This window comes from Solenopsis invicta, chromosome 7 (genome assembly GCF_016802725.1).
Source record: "Solenopsis invicta isolate M01_SB chromosome 7, UNIL_Sinv_3.0, whole genome shotgun sequence".
In the NCBI taxonomy this organism is placed as follows: domain Eukaryota; kingdom Metazoa; phylum Arthropoda; class Insecta; order Hymenoptera; family Formicidae; genus Solenopsis; species Solenopsis invicta.
In genome coordinates, this window is record NC_052670.1 from 3,125,499 (window position 1) to 3,147,702 (window position 22,204).

The 22,204-nt window shown below is 31.9% G+C and overlaps 3 protein-coding genes across 19 annotated transcripts in view; all 3 read left to right on the forward strand.

Moving 5' to 3' along the window:
* LOC105199959 (bromodomain adjacent to zinc finger domain protein 2B) overlaps positions 1 to 4,966 on the forward strand; it is a 163,979-nt gene extending 159,013 nt beyond the window's left edge. For all 15 annotated transcript variants that reach the window (XM_026130288.2, XM_026130296.2, XM_026130290.2 and 12 more), the window contains 2 exons: positions 550 to 834; positions 1,059 to 4,966. In XM_026130288.2, coding sequence (XP_025986073.1) covers positions 550 to 834; positions 1,059 to 1,236 — 463 coding nt within the window. In that variant the 3' untranslated portion in view covers positions 1,237 to 4,966. The remainder of the gene's footprint in view (positions 1 to 549; positions 835 to 1,058) is intronic.
* Positions 4,967 to 5,666: 700 nt separating this feature from the next.
* On the forward strand, positions 5,667 to 9,464 carry LOC105199904 (NAD kinase 2, mitochondrial). Its single transcript, XM_011167217.3, has 6 exons — positions 5,667 to 5,980; positions 7,080 to 7,377; positions 7,580 to 7,900; positions 8,059 to 8,140; positions 8,233 to 8,497; positions 8,571 to 9,464. Exons 1-6 carry the CDS (start codon positions 5,947 to 5,949, stop codon positions 8,798 to 8,800), a joined length of 1,230 nt encoding a protein of 409 aa, XP_011165519.1. The 5' UTR covers positions 5,667 to 5,946; the 3' UTR covers positions 8,801 to 9,464.
* A 584-nt stretch (positions 9,465 to 10,048) lies between these two features.
* On the forward strand, positions 10,049 to 19,734 carry LOC105199905 (steroidogenic acute regulatory protein-like). Of its 3 annotated transcripts, none has more exons than XM_011167218.3 (11): positions 10,049 to 10,259; positions 12,781 to 13,063; positions 13,415 to 13,495; positions 13,620 to 13,697; positions 13,881 to 13,934; positions 14,016 to 14,148; positions 14,452 to 14,669; positions 15,650 to 15,814; positions 16,355 to 16,459; positions 16,546 to 16,718; positions 16,818 to 19,734. In XM_011167218.3, exons 2-11 carry the CDS (start codon positions 12,821 to 12,823, stop codon positions 17,017 to 17,019), a joined length of 1,452 nt encoding a protein of 483 aa, XP_011165520.1. In that variant the 5' UTR covers positions 10,049 to 10,259; positions 12,781 to 12,820; the 3' UTR covers positions 17,020 to 19,734. The 3 variants fall into 3 exon arrangements, with proteins under 3 accessions (XP_011165520.1, XP_039307433.1, XP_011165521.1); XM_039451499.1 differs by lacking the exon at positions 10,049 to 10,259 and adding an exon at positions 10,269 to 10,481 and having other exon boundaries at positions 16,818 to 17,066; XM_011167219.3 differs by lacking the exon at positions 10,049 to 10,259 and adding an exon at positions 10,269 to 10,453 and having other exon boundaries at positions 16,818 to 17,066.
* Positions 19,735 to 22,204: the final 2,470 nt, after the last annotated feature.

Below are 22,204 nucleotides of genomic sequence, written 5' to 3' on the forward strand. Positions count from 1 at the left end.
ATATCGCCGAGAATTTTTATCGTCTCGAGGGAACTTTTCCTTTTATGCAGGGTGTTCTATGAGAAGCTATAGATCCAATTTTTTATTCTTTGAAGGCGGTTGTCACTGATAGAATTTTTCCGAGTGGTTTCCGTTCCTTCAGTGTTTCGTCTCAAGTTTCTGCGCCGGGACACCCTGTACATTCACGATACATCGTTGTTGCCTAGTGTACTTGCGATCGCCAACTGTGGGATAGGTATTTTCTCAGAAATATTCGTCGTAACAGTAGAGCCGCCTTCAGGTTATGTAGGACGAGTCAGAAAAAACCGAGAGGGTGCAAGAGGGCGAAAAATAGAACGGAAAAAGTAATAAAGAGCGAACGAGAGACAGAGAGTCAGAGAGAACGCAAATAGAATTCATCGGGAGCAGCGTACCCGTCTCAGCCGGACACACGATCGAATCTTATGCAATTCGTCCTTGCGCATTCGTCCAGAGGCTTTTATGACGGGAAACCTCCTGCAGAACGGAAGCTAATCGTGCAAATAATTTCTCTGTTGTTTTGCGCCGCAGTCCAACGCCATCAACGGCATCGAACACGCACGTAGAGGATGTCAGTTCGTCGGAACCGCCGACTCCTACCGCCTCACCACGGAAGGAGGGTAACAATCGGACGCTCACGAAGAAGCAACAACGAGAGCTGGCGCCTTGTAAGATACTCCTCGAACAGTTGGAGCAGCAGGACGAGGCCTGGCCGTTCCTCCTACCGGTGAACACCAAACAGTTCCCGACCTACAAGAAAATCATAAAAACCCCCATGGATCTCAGTACGATTAAGAAGAAGTTGCAGGACTCCGCGTAAGTTGTCCAATACGCGCCAGCGATTAGTTAAGTGAACGTACTATCTTTAGCTGCCTTTCCTCTCAAAATCTCTTGGTCTTTAAGACAGGCCTAAATAGATCTAACACATACACACAGACTGATCGCAAAATAAAAAAAAATAAAAAAACCTATTGACCGATCGTCAACCATGGTCGGCTTGGAAGGCTGAAGTTTTTCACAACGAGTGCTTCTCGATGCAGGTACAAGTCTCGCGATGAGTTTTGCGCCGATGTCAGGCAGATGTTCATCAACTGCGAGGTATTCAACGAGGACGACAGTCCTGTGGGCAAGGCCGGCCACGGGATGCGCAGTTTCTTCGAAATGCGCTGGACCGAGATCACCGGCGCACCGCCTCCGCATCCACAAACACATAGCTGAGGTTCGGTACGTTCGCGCAACACCTGCAACAGCTTCGCTCACTTCTACTATTAGGATATGCGTCGCGATCACCGACCGCGATAGACCGACAGTCGTCGAAAGGAACTGATCCATCCCTCTACCACTTCACTTCCGAGCATTAGTCGGCCTCGTTCTAGCGGCCGACAAAGTTTTTCCATTTTAATGGTAATTTGTTGCGAACGCGGGTACATTCTCGCCTATCGTATCATCCATTCTCGCTGTTCATCATATACGCGAGTGCGTTTTTCTCGCGTTTCATAAGATGCTCTAGTACTCGGGTATACTGTGACACGAACGTCTCGTACTTCATTTCCTTGTTAGCACCTATGACGCAGTTTTTGTCAAACTTACTCATTGTAAAGTATTATAACGAGACGCTCTCATAGCCGATCGGACATTCGGCTTCGGTTTAACGAATATTGATAAAGATGCGACAAGCTTCGCACTTAAGTCGAGATCTTAGTCCACGGACAAGCACTTCTCGACATCGACGTGATTAATCAGATAGAAGCACGCGCGCATCGTTTCGCTCCCTGTCGATTGGGACGGAGCAATGTGAATGGTCATTGTACTTACCGATAAACAAGTGAACATTTGCCTAAGCGACAAAAATGTAATTTGCGATTGTATTATACGGGCTTAATGCCGACGCATCGTCGGCGAAAGAAATATTTTGCAAAGTAATAAATGTGAAAAAGAAAGAAGTTATATATGTATATACAAATATATAAATATGAATATGAATATAGTGTATATGCATACAAAATCTATATACATATATTGTACACATGTCACAACATACATACATTCAAACGTACATTTGCCCACGGATGAGCACGATAAGGGTATTACTCGCCGTAGAAGTAGAATAGACAAAACGATGAACGAAGTTAATGTTTGAATTTGTAATATGATAGTCTGAATAATCGAATATAAACGAAATAAACTTTTTCTCATAAATTACAAAAAAAACCACTTTATTCTCTTCAGCCCAAGAGGAGATTGAAGGAAAAGAGGTTTATTTCGATCATCCGGATTGTCGTGCTACAAATTGAAGATAAGATCTTAGCACCGTTTCGCAGAACCATTTTGGCTTCTTATGTTCTTTGCATTTAGTTTCCAGTTTCATTTACTTATGAGTTATATGGAAGACGCATGACGATATACGCAAAACGAGACTATTTATAATATAAACAAAGAGAAAGAAAAAAAAAGAAAATATTCATATTTTCACACATCAGTATTCTAAGACAAGGATATACATATGTCTTTACTGTGACATTTGCGGATATTTAGAATTTGGCAAATTTAAAATTAATAAGTATACGATCTAACTATCATAACTACAATTACTTTTTTTTTAAAAAGCAAAGAAATTTAGACAGATTATAACGCGCCTAGTTAACGATTATTCTCCACTAATTAATTAAGTGTCGGATCTTACGTACACTATGTATGAACGATATGTTTAAATACTTTACTCGTAGAAAAAAAAGTGAAATTTTTCTAGAATACTCCGTTTACTTGATTTTATGCAACACAACGTCGTTTTCCGACTAGTATACGTTGCGTGTGTAAATCCAAAATCTTCCACTGCCGTTAGAGAGATTTGCATTGCGTTAAGATCATTAACCCAAAAATTTTATTTATTATTTAGAAATTGCTAACTAATTTTTCCATACGCAGGAAATATTGATCATTACCCTCGAAAGTGATAGTGTTCATCTAGCTTCTTATTTTTCGTTCATCGAGTGTCATAAAAATTCCGAATCAGCGCAACATATACACAACAAAAATTAGACATTCAGAAATGACATCACCAGAAATTGTATGTCAGATTAATTAGCACGTTTAAAAATACAATCAGCATGAAGATTGTTCGAATACAGTAAGAAGAACGCCGTGCACAACGCGCGCCTTTTTCGAATTTTTATGCGAGAGTAATAAACGCGATTGCGGTTTTGTTGTTATTGAAAAGCTAAGTTTTCGTATAATTACTGTGCGTAGTATTATTATTATTATAATGTAAGAATTATATTGCAATTTTACCCCCGCATCGAGCTCGACGACGCAGAGACTTGTGTCAGTTCTCTCCTACACTAACACGGAGTTTTCTAAGGACGACACTCGGCCGATCGTCGAAAAATCTTTCGAACGAAGTATCGTCGCAGTGTTTGCCGTAGAATAAAGTGCGAAGGGATAATATATCGCGCTGCGAACGATAGATTGTTAAAATAATGGCGAGTTTCTCCGATTAATAATAAACGTGGTACCTTTGTGAATGCGACCATCTTACGCGAGACGGTGTCGACGATGTAACGAGAGTACATTAACACTTGTATCTTGTTTTGTATGTAATTGATGTACATTATTGCTCGTAATAGCAAAATAGTTGGTAATAGCGAGAGAGACCCGGGATGAGGGAGTTCAGCCGTAGTGTGACATGCTAAATGATTACGGTTTAAAGAAAAAGGAAAAAAAAACATTCGTAGCGTGTAAAAGTATTAACTAGAGTATAAATGCCGACGGAGGAGCGACTACGAAGTAAAAAGTAATTAATATTGTTCGGGGTGCGACTGAAACGGAGCGTCGTAATTTAGGAACGAACATCCGGTAAGATCGCTGACGAAGTTGCGCAGTGACTATAAAATTCCGTAGCGTCTCAATGCGTCGAGTGCCAAGACTTAGACCGTTAATTACACTTGTGAGAATTTGCTAAAATGATAAAGATAAAAAAACTAATCTCATGGTTTTAACAATTTAATTATTAGCGATTACTATCTCCACAGTTGAAGTGCAGCGGTCAAATTCGTCGTAACTCGGGTACTCGGCGTATTAATTTGCGAAAGTTATGACGAACAATTTTATTCTCTTCTTTCTTTTTCCTGTTTGTCCATTTCGTTCTTGACGCCACGTGTGATTTTAGCTTCTTCAGTAAAAAAAAAGGGGAACTGTTAGCTTTTGCATGCGTTAAAACTTTTGCAATGTGCGACGACAAGAGACTGCAATTAGTTCATACATTCACTAATGTAAAGCGCAAATTGTGGGGCATTTTATTGATCTTACCGGTTGTTCTTTGCCGGCCGTGCCGCTTGAAGCATCGCGCCTCGCACCGTCATACAGTAGCCGATACATTTAGACATCTCATACATTCAGACGACAAAACCGACACGCAACAACAGAAACAAATAATTTTTTAAAATTTAATTATTATTTAAATAGTACAGTTACATTGTTAGTACGAATAAAAACGACGCTTTTTATACGAATTTTAGTTTTTAAACGTCGATCTTACGATACATATATATAGTATATATATGTATATATGTATGTGTGTGTGTGTATGTATATATACATACATATATATATAGTATATAAAAATGAGAGAGACAATGGTAATAGAGTAATAATAATTGATATCGATTAACGGAGCGGATAAAGAGAAACGAAGGAAATGTGTGGGAAGAGAACAAGTGAGCGAGTACGAGAATGAAAGAAAAAAGAGAGAAAGGTAAATAAGAGTGTATGTGTATGAATAAAAGTGAGAGAGAACGAGAGAAAAGAAAGAGAGAGAGATGTTTAAGTTAGGTGATTGTTTGTCTATCGTATACACGAAGGCATACGTTAGGTAGCCTCGATGCTATTTAAACAGACTTAATTAATGTATTGCAAATGAATTAATAAAGTGTAAGCGAAGCGTGTATCTATATAGTGCGACTTTTTCTTTTGGCAACTATAATAAAAATCTCAATGAACAGTTGAGACCCTCTGACATCCAAAAATCAGGTATATAAAGAATAGATTGAAGATCTTTTACCACAAAAGAAATTTACCAGATTGCTCTTGCAAACCTCAGGCGTATTTTTCACCTTAATATATTGGTAAACGTTTTATAAAAGTTTTTTAACATTAATATATTAATATATTATGTAATAATACTCATTGTTTCTTGCAAAGCAAAAATAAAAGAAAGAACGGCCGGTAATATAGCAATTCTAGATGGTTTAATTTTTAACAATAATAATTTATTTTTCTAAATATGAGTTTTTCAACCTCACTTACAATTAATCTTCATCAGTAAAATTGCGTTAAAGGGAAATTAATGTTTTCCAAAAATAATGCTAAACTTTCGTTCTGTTATTACATTTTTACACTAGATTGATAATGAATTGCAATCAATACGCAAATTCAGAAAGCACTAATGTTATTAATAATTGATATTACGTTAACAATATTATTATATTATATCAATAATATATTATAAATGAATACTATTATAGATACCATTACCGTACGCTATAATTTTCTTTTGTTGTTCGAGACATGTGAGAATTTCAAATTCTCCGCCACAGTGCATGCGCAATGTCGATCGGTGCAACGAAGCTAACTTCGGAGCAAAACGTGCTGTTGTGCGTGCGACTGCGTGCAGTGCGTGTGACGACAGTGTGGCCAAGTGTGACGACAACAAGGATAGACGCACGGCTTCGTTCGCGAGGGTGAGTTACGTGCGTTACGTGCATACGGGTACCAGGTATACACAGGTTACGAGGTACGGCACTCAATCGCCGCATGGCTCGTGCCGGTGAGAGGGGATTAGTTACGCGCCCGTCGATCTATCGTCCCGCGGAGCGACTCGTCACTTGCGACGGCTCGGTATTACCCACGTGAACGTGTCACGATCATCATGCGATGACGGTTTTCAACTACCTTTGTAGAACTGCAAGTGAGTATGACAATTCGGTCGCATGCGGCGAACAAGTGTTCACCGTACGGTTTTCTCGTACAATTTTTATTTTGTTGTATTCCGCATCGTTCGTCGCAATCGGTTGTACCTTGCGAGAACGACTGATAAGAATTAACCAACGTCACGGTTATCGAAGAGGAACGGAGATCTGGTACCGTCGAATACATCTTAAAAAACAGGCATTTCTTGTCTCTCTTTTTACTGGTTTCTACGTTCTCTTCTTGCCGATGGCGAAACTTAATTGTAAACAAACTTGAACGCACCATCCCGTTTCAAGCGTGAAAAGTGCAAGAAAGTACAGTTTGATATCATGAGTTTTATTTCACATAATACGATGATTTTGCATACTCATGATATCACAATAATGACATAACCTTTTCGAATAAGAACGACCGTTTATAAAGAAAGATCTTGCTTATTATCGCGTATACTTAAATGTCATTTATTGTGACAAGGTCGTATAACGGAGCACATTCTTATGACATTTCAATGACAGCTCTTGATTCTCACGATTGATTTTTATTGTGCGATTAGGCAACTATCTCATATCCTTGAATGACTTATGTCAGGTCAAAGGTAATCGAGAAAACACTTTATCGTATTTTATAAGAGAATATTTTTTTCTTGCGTATACACATATGTATATATGCATATTTTTATGTTACATGCTTAAGCCTTGAAAAAATGCATCTTTTAATTAATATCTTCTTATGTTCTTATTTGAAAAGTAATAGAAATAATTATACGAATTGATTTTATTAAACTATTAATTTAAAATTTTAATAAAAATAAATTAATAATTTAATTATAAATTAATGCACGCGAAATTTTGATCAAAAATTGGACCTAATTTTATCATGTTTTCTATTCCTCATTCGAAAAAAGAAACTGTAAATACAAGCTTATAAATACATTCAAGTTTCTTAAAGTCATTATATACATATATGCATACATGTGTGTGTGTGTGTGTGTATATGTGAGCGAGAGAGAGAGAGAGAGATTAGAGATAAATAACATTTGATTATCTCATCTAAGAAAAAGTTAATTGCAATAGCTAATATCCATGATTTCTTTTTAGAAACGCTGCAGCTTTTACAATCTCCTTCTGCTAATGTACACAGAAATCTGCGCTTTTTCTTGCGAAATGAATCTAGTTTTGTACCTGAGAAAGTACTTGTCGTGGCAAAGTTGTCTCGATACCATTTTGAAAGATTGCGGGAACCCGAGCTCAATGAAGCTGATCTGAAATTGAAGCTATTGGAAAGAGGTTCGGATTATGATGCCATGATTGCTAGTCACTTAGCCAACAAGTCTGTGGAAAATCAAATCGTCCAGGTATTGCGAAAGTTGAATATGGAGTATAGGATAATAGATAGGTAAGCTAAAATCTCTTTGTAAACCAAAGTATAATTAGAAAAAAAGTGAAGTTTCTATTCTTTAATTTCTTAAGCTTGTAAAAAGTTAAAAAAGTCATATATCAATAAACTTGAATAAACTATTTCAATTTTTTTATTTTAAAATTGAAATATTAGTCGTTAAATGTTTATTGCAAAGTAAAAATGTATCATATTTTTTCAGAACGTGTTTAAATCAATCACTTTTTACATGGGCGGACTTAGTACTGCCGATCGGTGGTGATGGAACGTTTCTTTTAGCCTCAAATTTAATATTTAACGATAAAAAACCTATAATGGGCATTAATTCGCATCCTGAGAAGTCCGAAGGCTATCTCCTGTTATCGGCAAAGTATACAAATAACATACCAGAAATTTTCGAAATGCTAAGAGCAGGACACTATAATATACTCATGCGGAGACGAATTCGAATCACTTTGAAGGGAGAAGAAATATGGCAATCTCCTTTTCATATGCATGAGAAAGGACGCATCGTTGGCGATAGGCATGTTATATAATAATGTTACAATTAAATTATTAAGCACATACATATTTTTAAGATTACAAATTTTACTAGCCACAGTTTATTTTTGAAACTTAGATTTATCATTTTTATATTTTCCAGTACAAACTTTAATCATTATTTATTTATTTAACTTGTAGATTTTATATAAATGAAGAGTTCAAAAACAAGCATAACAAATTACCAAAAGAAAGGCGACTGCCTTGGTTGGCGCTTAATGAAGTGAGTTTGTTTATGTTCCTCGATGTAAACACAAGTATTAGAAATTCAACTTACTTTTCCATGCATATCTCAGGCCTGGTTTTTGTCTCTAGGTTTTCATGGGCGAAACGTTATCGGCACGGACGAGTTCCTTACTTATAAAGTTCGATGAGGAGCAAAAGTATCAGAAAATAAAGGGTTCTGGTTTGTGTGTGAGCACTGGGACAGGGTCAACGTCTTGGTACAAATCTATACATAGTGTGAATCACCAAATCGTGCGAGAAATATTGAGTCTGGTAGATACCAAACGGAAATTTACCAATGAGGAAATTGATATGATTTGTTCGTCATTCAATAGCAGCTTACGATTTGATGCAGGTCGGTACATGTGTTAGGTAACAAGATACTATTAAGATATGATGTTACTTGAAGAATATAATTATGTTTACAGAGGATTCCAAATTGTGTTATTCCATAAGAGATATGATAATGAACAACGCAGTACCCGTTCCGAAAGATATGCACACTCGAGGTTTCTGTAAAAAAGTCACTGTGAAATCGCAATGCATAGATGCAGGTTTGGTTCTGGATGGTGGAATAGCGGTCCCCTTTAACTTTGGTACTATCGCAGAAATAGAAAGCTTCCTCGAGGATTCTTTGCGAACTATTACTCTTGATTGAATTAATGGCTTTTGACGAATTAGGATATTCAGTAACATTTTTTGTAACTTTTTGTAACATCAATACGAAAGCTTATTATTGTGTAAATAATTCCCACATTTTTTTATTAAAATTTAATAGTTTTTAGAAACAAATATTTAGAATATAATATGTAACACTCAAACAGATTTGCAGAAACTATTGAAGTACTGAAATATCTAATTTGTTAAATTTGAGCACCAACAGGACTTTAGAAATAAAAAAAAGCAAGCTACTTAATTGAAAAAAATTTGTGAATTCTAAAGCATCATAATTCTATGTATTTTAAGGCTAAATCTATTGATATCGTTCATTTGCTACAACATAACGTTTTTTTAGTTTGCCAAAAAAAAAAGATTTCTGATGAGAATTCAATACATTGAGTAAAGAACTAAAATTCAAAACATACAAACTGAAAAACTTTGTTTTTTGGAGTTATCATGTGTGTAGTAAAAGCGATATGTATATATAGAAGATTTAGTGAATTAAATATATTACATATTATAAGCTAGCATATATATGTATATAAATACTAAAATATTGTAAACCAAAACAGATTAGATTATTACTACTTTTTTATACACATTTAGAATATTTAGCTTATAAAGATACAAATGATTATAGAATTTTTATATATATCAATGTATCTCTGTGTTTACTCAATTGAATAAACTTTAATATATTTTATGATAAAAATCTTTGTGTAATATATTAGAATATATTTTTATGATATATTAATGTACCTTTAATAATTTTATAAAGACTTTGAAAAAAATGTGTTCCAACTTTAGCTATTCCATATCAAAATGTATTTTCCCAATAACTTTGACAATTTTTCAAAAATCTCGTAAAATGCGTATATCAATATTCTCTACTCCTATTATAATAAAATTATAATTTTCTAGTAATTTTTGTAATATATATTTAATACATATATTTTTATAACAAAAATGATTAATTTTGGATTAAAAATCGATGTTCGACTATATGATTCTCAACAATACAACTTTTAATATGTTATTCTTCTAATAATTGTAATATTTGTATGAAAATTCTACAGATTACTTCTTTATTTTAATTTCTTATTCATGATCGCAGGTATACTTTTCGCTTCGCACCTGCACCGCTTTTTGCACTTGAAACGAAACGGATTACGTGACCGAATGTTGAGAAGAGAAAGAGAAACGATAAAAAGTGCAGCAGGTTCAGTCACGAGGAGTAAACAGATAAGTGTAGGCTTTGCCACTTGAAGTTGAATACGTTTGACAACACGGTTCATCCGTGATTCCGAAATGCCTAACTGTGCCTAACTTCAGGTGTCACTAAACGTCACTGTGCGCTCCTTTTGTTTATATTTGGCGATGCACGTGCGTGACATTGTTTCGTCGATATACAACTCGACTATCTGACCGTATCTATGAGAGCTCCTAATCGCAAAACGGTAAGGAACGAGAGAAAGAAAAATTTCAAGCTGAAACGTAGCTCCGGTCTCCGGCCTTCGGCCGTCGAGCTCGAGACAGGGCGCGACAGTGCCTTTGTTCGCGATGCAAATATTTTTCGGCTGACGACGAGAACGCGCAAAGTACACCCTTTCGACAATTTTCCAAGCTCAACCGTCTGCGTCACGCCGACGAGGTAAAACAACCGCGTTCATAATTTCGAGGTTAGAACATCAAATTAACCTCCGTGATCGAGTCACAAATTGGAGTATTTATTCTAAATCTTCTCCGCCGGAGAATTTGTGCCAAGACAATTTAGTAAATTTATATATTTGCGCGATATATTACGTGTATTTTGCTTGTCGTATAGTAGTATTCCCTTTTTTGTAAGAAACAATTTTTGTGTGAAATTTTATAAGACTGAATGAAAAGATTTTTAAATATATATGAGATTTAAGAGGAAAAAAAAATGCATTTACTTGAGTTATTTTCCTTTGAGTTCTTTGTTCATTGATTTAGATACAGAAAAATGTACAATCTGAAAATAATATTGCAATATAAATAAAGATAACGTTTCCAAAAATAATCTAAGGATTTAAACTATTAAGATTAATGAATTAATCTTAACGAGATGAAATCTACAGACCATTTGTAAAACAATTTATATTTTGAATCAGATTACAGGATAAAATTCATTTATTTATTCTTATTATTTAATTTTATATTTTGTTGTATATTTTGTAATTTTCAAGAGTTTTGTAACTTGTGTATATAATTCAAAATATATTTTATATATTTGTATTCACTCAGTCTCCATATTTCGTTGTACAGTGTGTATTAAATTATATGTATAACATTATAAATAAAATTAGATTCTGAATTATAAAGCATTCTCGATTTGATTCGTAAGTAGATTGTAGATTGTTTGAACTAGACTTAATACAAAATTTATAACTAATATTTTTTAAATATTAATTTGCATTTTAATATTAAATGTCACAAAGAAAAAGTAATGTACATAATGATAACGATGCATTTCGTTAATCTGCAGAGATTATCTGTTATCAGATATTTGGATTAGCCTGTGAAATTTTTTCTGCCTTTTTTTTTCACTAACATTTTACTACTTGGATGATGACATATTACACAATTTAACAAAATTTTATTGTATCATCAGTTAATAATTTATTTTTACAATTTGCAACATTTGTTTTTATAACATTTATTCTTTCAAAAACACAAAATACATAAATTATTAGACATATTCATTTTAGTTACATTGTTATCGCAATTTCTATGTTTGAAGTTGAGTAGATTCCAATTTTAGAAGAAATAAAAAAAAATAAAACCTAGAGAAGGCAGAAAGAAGAGTACATATTATATGTGCAACTATATGTATACATGTATAGATGCATTGTAAGATGAAACATTGCATTTTATTGGCTGTCGTATCATTCAAGCATATTAGTATAATAATTCATTAATTGTCTTGTTGTCGTATACGTAGTTAAACATTTAAATCATATACAAAGCATTTCCGATATTTTGATAAATTGTAACACCCAAAAATTAATCGAATTGTGTGAAAATTTTATGGCGATATGTTTTTGTAAATATAAAGTTTTAGAAAAAAATTTTTATAGACTTTCTTGTGAATAGTAGAAAAATAATGAGTAAATATATCTGCAGAATATGTGCCCCAAAGTTCTATCGATATTCTTTTATAGTTAAAATAACAGATTTGCTTAAAAATAATAAAAATAAGATTAAGACTCCATAATAAAAACATTTTTTCTTACAAGAAATATAATACTATGTTTATTTGTTACGTTTGTATATTTCTGCACGTTCAAATTGCAGAGTAACTTGTAACTACGTAAATTCTTATCATATTTTTACAGTTTTTTTTTTGTTATCGTATATTGATTTAGAAATTGCGAATAGTTGCAACAAATCTATAACGATAAGAAGAAAAACTTGTTTCTTAAATTAGAACTCCCATGATCTCTGGTCGTTGCCGCTCTCAATATCGAAATAATAGATTAGATGATTCTATAAAATTGTATTATATGATTGCAATAGTATCATACAAGGAAATACTTTAATCATCGTCACTTTTATTCGTACAGACAATAATGGATTTATCTTGTACGTGTATATAAAGCAGCTAATATATATTTCACAACATGATGAAATAACATATTACAATCTGGCAATATATTATTTCATCAGTTAATAATCTATTCTTACAATTAGCAACAATTGTTCTTGTAACATTTGTAATTTCAAAAATACAAAATATAAATACTTATATATTAGATATATTTATTTTAGTTATATTTTTATTGCATTTTCTATGTTTGAAGTTGAGTAGATTCCGATTTTAGAAGAAATAAATTGGAAAAGAAAAGTAATAAAACATAAAGAAGGTAGAAAATTAAAACAACTAGTCGTGCTATTTTTACTACTTGTTCTACTACATTTGCATATGTTTGCTATATGTGCTATTTTCTTGTATTAAAGGTCGACGTTACAACGACGACATCGAGAGTGTATCAGAAAAATGGCGGAAGATGAGAGGCAAATTAGAATGGCCGCAGAAGCTATACTAAGTGGCTCGATCAATTCTCAGAGAAGTTCGGTTACTCAACACAGCATAACAAGAACGCCGGATATTGTTCTCAGCGAGGATTTGATTGCAGGGGCGAGACATAACGGCAGAATGTCGAACGTTAGACGTTTCTTCTGTCTCTTTGTCACTTTTGATCTACTTCTTACATTCCTCATGTGGCTCATTTGCACGATGGTATGCTAGAGTCCGAGACATTATCTGAATGTTTCATAAATATGAACTAAAACTTGACCTTGTATATGATTTTTATTTTGATAATATGAGTTTGATAATACTGGTTCGCTTACTTCTGTCGTCCGCGATGGGAGCACATGCATTTGTGAAGAATTGATTATTTTTTTGCTGCATATTTTTATTTGCGTATTATTTATTGATGATGTAGATATACTAAATTTACATTGCATCTTTATAAGAAGTCTAAAGAAATTAAAATGATCATACAGTTGATCTATATACATTATATATATGTATATATATATAAATTTTTTAAATTTAAATTTATAATTATTTTATTACATTTTACAGATTGCAGGCGAAAGTTTAAACACTGCTTTCACAGATCAGGTGATACATTATCATATAACGACATCTTTGTTTGACATTGTAGTAAGTATATTTCGTTATTCATTAATAAAGAATTTAATAATAAAATGACGACAGTTACATTCAGTTCGTCGTAATTTTTCATTATTCATTGGGAACAGAGATTTTACGGATTTCATCTTCTCAGATGGCAGCGATTTGCAGGTTCACGGTCTTGTTGCTCTTTTACGCGCTGTTGTATCTCAATCATTGGATCATTGTAGCTGTGAGTATATTTGTCAATTGAACCTTTTTATGAAAGAGAAAAATTTACTTATAATGAAACACAACAAAACAAATAAAACAGAAAGTAAAATATTTTTTGATCGCGTTATTTGAAAAAAAAAAAAAAAAAAAAGAAGTGTGTGTGTGTGTGATATAAAAATAATTTTAAGCTTGTATTTTATAGATATCAACTGCCACAACATGTGCCTTTTTAATTGCCAAAGTTTTTCTTTTTGACGTAAGTATTTTTAAAATACTTGCACATTAACTTTATTACTTATTTTTTTTATTAAATTAATTTAATGTATCATGTTTTCAGTGGACATCAGCTAACCAACCAGTATTCCAAGTTCTATTGATCTTGACGTCTTTTGTATTAGCATGGGCAGAGGCTTGGTTTTTTGATTTTCGCGTGATACCTCAAGAAACTCAAGCAAGAGATTGGATTCGAAGTAAGCGATCTCTCTCTTTCTCTCTTTCTTTGATGTTTTTTCTTTCTTTAATTTTTTTTACTAATGTTTTCTTTTTTCTAATTTTTTTCTTTTTTGTTTTTGAATTATTAGTCAATGAATGGCACTGTATACGAAGAGCACAGTATGCAACATAAATCTGAATTTCACAAAAATATTAGTTCAATAGCATACAACAGTAGACAAAGAGTGCTACAATTAAATATTTAATATTTAATCTTAAGCTTCTATCATAAATTAATCTGAAAATATGAAAAAATATCAACGAGCTTACAAAATTTATAGGTTTCCCAGATACAGAAAGAACTCCGTTATTACAAAACATTGTTACTGAATCGCGGCAATACGCGGCAAATGTCGATCACATAGGTACATTTTTTACACCTGTGGAGTCTCCAACACATTCTGATGACGAGGACATCCCCAGGAAGCAAGGAGACTCGAAGAAGCTCTCAAAATTTAGTGAATTATTTATGTTCCTAGCGAAACTTACACCTGATAAGGTTAGTGAAATTTTTCCTTAATAATAATAATAATAAAGAAACCGAGAGGGCAGTCCTCGCCTTAAGATCCGCTTGTAGCCCGCAGACTACGATCCATCGTGCCTAAATTTTTCCTTATATTATCATCATTATTTCGAAATACTAGAAGAAAAAGGATATATTTTGAACTTTAACTTTAACTATTGTTTAACATTCGTTATCGAACGTCATGGCGAGTATTTTAATGACTCAATGACCCTTGTGATATTTGCAATATTTATATAAAATTATTTACAGTCAATATGTAATCCATGTTGAGTTAATCTGTCTATGAATAATTCTTAAAAAGTATCTCTTTAAAAGAAACAGTAGTAGTTTTAACAGAATATACCTAAGAAATTGGTGGGGAATACAGGTAGTGGGAGTAATAAAGGGGCATGCTTAAAAGAAACATATCTTTAGTCGATTACAAAACTTTGCGTGAAGTGGATGGACAGCTCGTGTTTAATAGTTTTTTTTTTGTGTACATAAAATTTCTTGTCACATAAAATTTTAATCTATAAACGTATTTTATTTAATTGGCGTGTGATTTATTAAAATTATTTTATTATTTTAATTGGTTAAAGGATTTATATTATTTTATTATGTATATCATGTTATTAAGTTTTAATTTTATTCGTACGATTATACGTCCCTTTTTTTTGGGTAATGCTTTAAAATATTTACCTAAGCCTGTTGAGATAAATTTGTGCCTAAAAGAAAAATGGATAGAATTTTCAGCAATCAATAAGATATTTTTTGTGAGTTATTGTCTATTCATGTTATTATTATAAATTTTACAAAATCAAATGAATTTACCTTCTGCATAAATTTGAGAATAAACGATGTTAAGTATAGTTGTGAAGAAAATTTTATTTAAATGTAATATAATTTAATTAAGAATGTACGTATCACATCTGCAAACATTAAAAATATAAAAATTTTTATGAGTTTTTTTTTAGATTGATGAATATAAAACAAAAACATCTAAGATGTTACAAGATTGTCATGACTTGTTAACATCGGAAGAATGGAAAGACACAACTATAACAAACGATGGTGATGAAGTGTCGTGTATGCAGCTTCCATCAGAATGGAAATTAGGCGGAAAAGTCATGAAAATCACGGTAAGCTGCATATGGTGTAAATTAAAACAGATACAATGCATCTAGAACCAACGGGACTGAATCAATAAAATGGTTAAACTTTTTTAAAATTTTACTTTTGTCTATTCAAAAAGTCTGACCGCTATGGCTTTCAGAAAACGCGTTGGCCTTTTTCCGAATAACTTCAATATTCTTAAAATAGCATCTTTTTAGTGGCATTTTTATTTTCGAAAATAAAAAAAACATAGAAACACGAATATAGTGAGTAATTTAGTACACAGATTTGATTTTGAAAGTGGCATACAACAATCGAATTTTGATTCAGTATACATCATGTTTTATCGACGCAAAATTATTCTGACTGATGCTATAATTAACTACTATCATTTGAACTTTAATCGCAAAAATAAACATTTGTAACGATATATACTTTCAATAACGTTTTAAATATTTGCAAGTAAAGTTCAAATCCGATGAGTTCTAGACTTACTGAGGATAAATTTAAAAGATGCAGAATTCTATAGTAACGCAGAAATGTTTTCACATTATAAACGATTTAAGGGTATCATTGACGCACCTGCTAGTGTACTGATAGATTTATTATTTGATAATATTGAGGAACAAGCTTCGTGGAACAAGCATGTGTCAGAATCAATAAAACTACAGGTTAGTAAAACTATAATTTTTTCATTCTTTTCTTTTTCCTACCATAATATTTTGTATATATTGATAACAAAATTTATTTTTAATAGATTATTGACGAAAACACAGATATTGTTTATCAAGCAACAAAGCCCTTTGGTGGTGGGATTATTACGGCACGAGATTTCGTTATTTTTAGGCATCGTAACAAATGTGGCAATTATTATATGAGTAGTGGTATATCAATTCCTACTACAGTTCAAGTTCGTCCAAACATGACAAGGTGAGATTCCGAAACAAATTATATTTGATAATATATAAGAAAAAAAAGAGGGAAAGAGAGGGGAACGGGGAAGTTCATTATTTTAATATTTTCTTTAAGGGGTGAAAATGGTATAAGCTGTTTTGCAACAGAGGAGTTACCTTCCGAAGCTAACAAATGTCGTTTCACTTGGATCCTAAATACAAATCTGAAAGGTTGGATACCACAAACTGTTGTGGATAGATCTATGTCCACTGGTCTAGTAGATTTCATGACATATTTAAGGGAATACTTGAATGATTTGCAAAAACCGTCAATCTAATATAGCATTGTATATAAAGCTGATAAGTAGAATTATCTATTTTTTTGTATGTACTATGTTTTAGATCTACATATATTTTTATTTAATATGCATTGTATATATATAAAATATACATACGTATAAAAAAGAATATTAAAATTTATGTAATTATAAATTTGACAGAGAACATGCTTTAAAATAGTTCAGAAGGTGATACGTTTTTAAAACATTTTATTTGAGTGTCACGTGATACTTCATTGAACAAACATCAAACTTTATAACAAAAATCAAACTTTATTTACTAATGAAACGTGATAAAAATTAGTTGTATGGAAAACACAATTGTATAATTTATATAAATTTAATTCTCTATATGCACACATAGGTCTACAGTATCTGCAAAGTATACAACATGTACTCTTGTACTATAACTATAAAACTAGCTGTAACTATAAAACAAGCAAATCTGTTTACCTGGCTTCCCTCTTAAAAAAAAAATTAAAAATCAATATAGCTAAACGCCGAATTTATAAAATTTTGTATAGACATGTCAGACCAACATGTGATTTTTTTCTATAATGAACAATTTTGATAATTATTTGTAAAAAATGTTGTTTTAATCAAAATAACGTTTTCTTAAAAGATTTTGATAAAAATTGTCGCTCCCCTATTGTTGCTAAAAAATGTAATACTGGACGATAGAATTTCATTACTCACATCAAAGTTCATTAAAAATAAATTTCAGTAAATAAATGTTTATCAAAATAATAACCATGAAATCTTCGACTACAATGTTTATGGATGTTTAATAAATTTAAAAAAAATTTTTTTTTAAATATTTTAAGGTAGGAAAAATAATGTCGAGTATAACAGATCTACGCACACTGAGCAGGTATTGAAGAAAATGTGTGCACTCGGAAAGTCAAGTTATACTTGTAAGCAAATTATCGTCAATTTTTTTACGATAAAAATGTTATCGATATATAAATATTACCTACATATCCTATAGTTTTATTTTAAAAATTGTATGCTATTTTTTTCAAAAATATTTCTAATCGCGATAAACAAACAAAAAAGGAAACATCTTCTATTATAGTCATTCTTTTTTTTGTAAAACATGTCGCATAATAGCAGTTAAAAACTAGGTATATTATATGCTTTTTGTAAGTGCCTACAAATGTTTGGATAAGAGTATCTTTTGATGTACAATGTATACAGTATATCAGAAATGTGACGTATATGTTTAATACGTATGATGACGTCTATCATGCGTCTATCATATATCACGCAAAAATAGGGCGTGATATTCAAAAAATTTAATAATTTTTTTTATGAAATTATTTTTATATTATTTACGCGCTTTATTAAAGAGTTTTTTTTCGTTTTCTTTAATAGTATAAATCATATAGCCTAACATATTGATAAATGTGTATATAATATGCATTTAAATGAAGCATACATTCATTAAATGAATATAGATAAGATTAGAATGTTATTATGCGTACATTTTGCCTTCGACCAATTTCGATTAATGAAAATGAAAAAACGCACACTTCGTTACACATTGAGTTCATTTTCATAAAAATGGAAAATGTGTATACAATCACATGTTTATTCCTACTAACTTTTCAGGTTTAATTAGTTCAGCGAGTGATAGTATGAAAGGAGTATATCTGTACGATTCGAAAAGTGCTTAATTGTGCAATTTTCGATGACGTGTTTATCTGGAGATAAAATACAGTGATGAGCACACTTTCAAGTTCGAAGTATCTGCTCTATGTTATCTCCATTTATGTGATTGATATTGTGTAATTTTGTTACCTAGTGTATGATAGCAAACGCGGAAAGTTATAAAATAAATAAGTTTATTAGAACAAATAATGATAAAATGATATATTAGAAAAAGGACGATGATAGTCTGTTGATCTTTATTAATATTTTTCAAAAACTATGTTTTTTTTAACTAAGAAAACAACTAAATAAAAGATAATTGGCCTATTTTGTTGTAAAGTAATATATAATTTAAGAGAGTGTTTAGATTGCATAATTTTATGATTTGTTGAAAGAAAAAGAGAGAGACAGAATATGAGAGAGAAGGAAAGAAATACTTTATAATTTAATAAAAGATTAATTTTATTTACCAAATGTGTGTGTGTGTATATATATAATATAGATATACAGAATATTAATAGTTAAACGATCTCGTAACCAGATCGACAATACCGTGGCAATTAATTTTAAATTATACAGTGTATAGTGTATCTCGATTTTCTACACAACGTGTCCATTTAATCATCTTCTCGTTTTTAGATATTTTATGTGTTGCGATCTATATTATTAAAAGACTGCATGAACTTGACATATGACTGTATTACATTAGTTAAATAAATGCGGCAGAGCATGCGTACGCTTGGATGTCGTGTAAAAAAAGTATATACATATATATAAATACTATTTTATTTATATATGTTCGTAATACTATAAACATTAAAATAGCAATTTATATTAAGATTTTGTATGTGTCGTTTATCGTTTATCTATATCACTTGTGCAGTACACTCCTGCATTTTTCCTGTAAAGTTGCCTACGCGATGTGTCACTACGTTAAATAGGTCAACGATGCGTCCCGACAGAATAAAATAAGGATAGAATAATCGAAGATAATTTTATAAGTCCGGCACGAATTCGGATGTAAAGAGTTTAGCATTAGACCAATAAATGCAAAGGAAGATCGTATCTCATTGTGTGTTTTTTTGGACCAGTCTTCATAATCAACTCTAATTTTAAAACAACCTTAAGTAATGTCTTAAAATGCTCTGTGATCATTTTAATATATCGCAAGATAGTACTGAAAACGATCTTAAATATGAGAACGACTATGAATACCACAGATACATCAAATCTCTTGTATTAACATAAACATAACGAAATAATAGAAGCGTCAGCTTGGTCGTTAGTTTCCATTTGTCTGTAAAGTTCATGTAAAGTTCAACCGTGTGTTCTTGCGGCGCATAAAATATTGAACACCTACCCATTACTCGTTGATTGTTAAACGCCAAATGTGTGCGCGCCACGAGTATATGGCACACGAAAATGGAGACACGAAGATTAATGGCAAAACGGATACAAGCGGTAATTGCGGTAAATCCGTGTACTCTAGTATGCATTAATTAACATGATTATATGGCGGCGCGTATCGATATTGCCTCACCATAATGTTACAGGACATAATTAAACTTGTCGCGTCGTATTCCGCATATCAAAATATCAAAAGAATTTAATTTCATCGAATGCATAAATACGTTATGTTATATTCCGTACAAAATAACGATTGACATACTCTGGATAATCGTCAAAGTTTTCATATGAAAAAATTAGAGATTATTTTGATACTAATGAGGAAATTTAAAAAATCTTTCGGAACGAATAACATTAATTAATTGTCTTATAAAATTGAAAGAATTATATTAATAAACTGTAAGTAGAGTAATATTCAGAGGTTGTAAATACTTTGTACGTTACAAATTAAAATTTAAATCGTTGATTATTAAACGGCATGAATTCAACATTTATCTTACTTAACTATATCTGTGTTTCATGGGATGACCGATATAATATCCGATTCATTAGTATGTAGCTGCTTTGAATTTCTCGGTATCGAGAACTAATATTCTCGTGATTCAAAGCTCGAAATGGCTAGTTTCATTGTTTATATAGTACAGAAATGCAAGTACAGCTGCAGTCAGGCATGCAGGTCTAACACAGCGTTAAAATTTGGCATGTTATGCAATTTCTACATCCAAACTGTTGATTCGCAACATTATGGAATTTATTATCCTTTTTAATTAACTTTATTACGCGAAGTTATAATAGCCTTTATCTCTCAGCTTTTGATAAATTTCTTATGCATCTAAACAAGAGGATACTGTAAGAAGTCCGTGTAAGGTTATTATTTTATCTTAACTTGCTCCACTTTATTCCTCGAAATTAAATTAATTAAACAGCGTAATGAGAATGCGCAAATTGTTGAACGAAATTTAGATTTGATGCGGACAATTAAGATTAATATATATAAATTTTTTTCGAAAGAGATGTATAGAATGCATGTATTTCCGGTGCGAAATATCGGAGAAACAATTTATTCGAAACACGTATATACGAATTATGAATTGTCCTGTTAATTTTATAAAAATGCAGCCTGAAAAATAACATAGTCGCATAAAAATTTTCTTCCGTCACACATACGGAAAATTTGACATAATTATTTGAGCAATTCGAAAATTAACGCATGCGGACGTAATGCGGATCTATTGTAACCGAGTGGCATCGGTATGAATGATAATTCACGGTTACTAATGCAGCCATAAGGCTCAGAACATGATTATTACGATATGCGCATGGACAATAGATGTGCATCGCGAATCGTATGTAGGATGCAGCCGGTTAGGTAAATTGCTGGATTTCGAATATTATTCGCGATTCCTTGCACGTATTTTGTTTATTGTATAAATTGTTTATGTATAGATATTTTATTTGCACATCATAAAAAAAATCATCGTCATTTATGTTCAACTATCAGGAAAAAAAGATATACGCTAACGACAAAGATTTCAGAAAATCGTACTTTACTACATTAATATTCAATAATGCAAGGGAGTAATAGGAAATAAATTATTTACATTCGTAATCCCAAAAATGATAATTATTTTATCAGCGTTAATAATCGTAACATTTCTATGTAGCATAATAATAATTTACATATCTGACTTTTATAACGAAAAATGATATTGAAAATACAGTTTGTGGTTTTATATACGGTGGATGCACAAAATAAATATGAACACCTAGGAAACACTACTTATTCATTAATAAGAGATTAATCCGCCATTTGTTTTTAATACAGATTTTAATCTCGTTTGGAATAAGGTCATACAATGTTTAAATAATCATCATCAATAAAATATTGTGCTACTCTTTTAGTACATCTTTCAATTATATAAATGATGAACTTCTCCACTCTTCTCCACTCAAAATTGCTTCCTACTCTTCAAAATTCCAACATTTTTTCCAGCCAAAATAATTACTCGACTTAAATATTGTCGAGCCGTTGTGAGCGATTTTGAAGGGCAGTGTGAAAAATAGATTTTCTCCAATATTTCTTAAAACGTATTCTGCTAGAAAAATGGTGTAACATTATGCATTAGTA

Coding starts and splice junctions, on each gene's coding strand:
- LOC105199905 (XM_011167218.3), top strand. CDS start 12,821: ATGGCGGAAGATGAGAGGCAAATTAGAATGGCCGCAGAAGCTATACTA. Junction 14,149..14,451: donor AGCAAGAGATTGGATTCGAA/GTAAGCGATCTC, acceptor CAAAATTTATAG/GTTTCCCAGATACAGAAAGA. Junction 15,815..16,354: donor GAAAAGTCATGAAAATCACG/GTAAGCTGCATA, acceptor AAACGATTTAAG/GGTATCATTGACGCACCTGC.
- LOC105199904 (XM_011167217.3), top strand. CDS start 5,947: ATGACGGTTTTCAACTACCTTTGTAGAACTGCAA. Junction 8,141..8,232: donor CTTGGTTGGCGCTTAATGAA/GTGAGTTTGTTT, acceptor TTTTGTCTCTAG/GTTTTCATGGGCGAAACGTT. Junction 8,498..8,570: donor CAGCTTACGATTTGATGCAG/GTCGGTACATGT, acceptor TTATGTTTACAG/AGGATTCCAAATTGTGTTAT.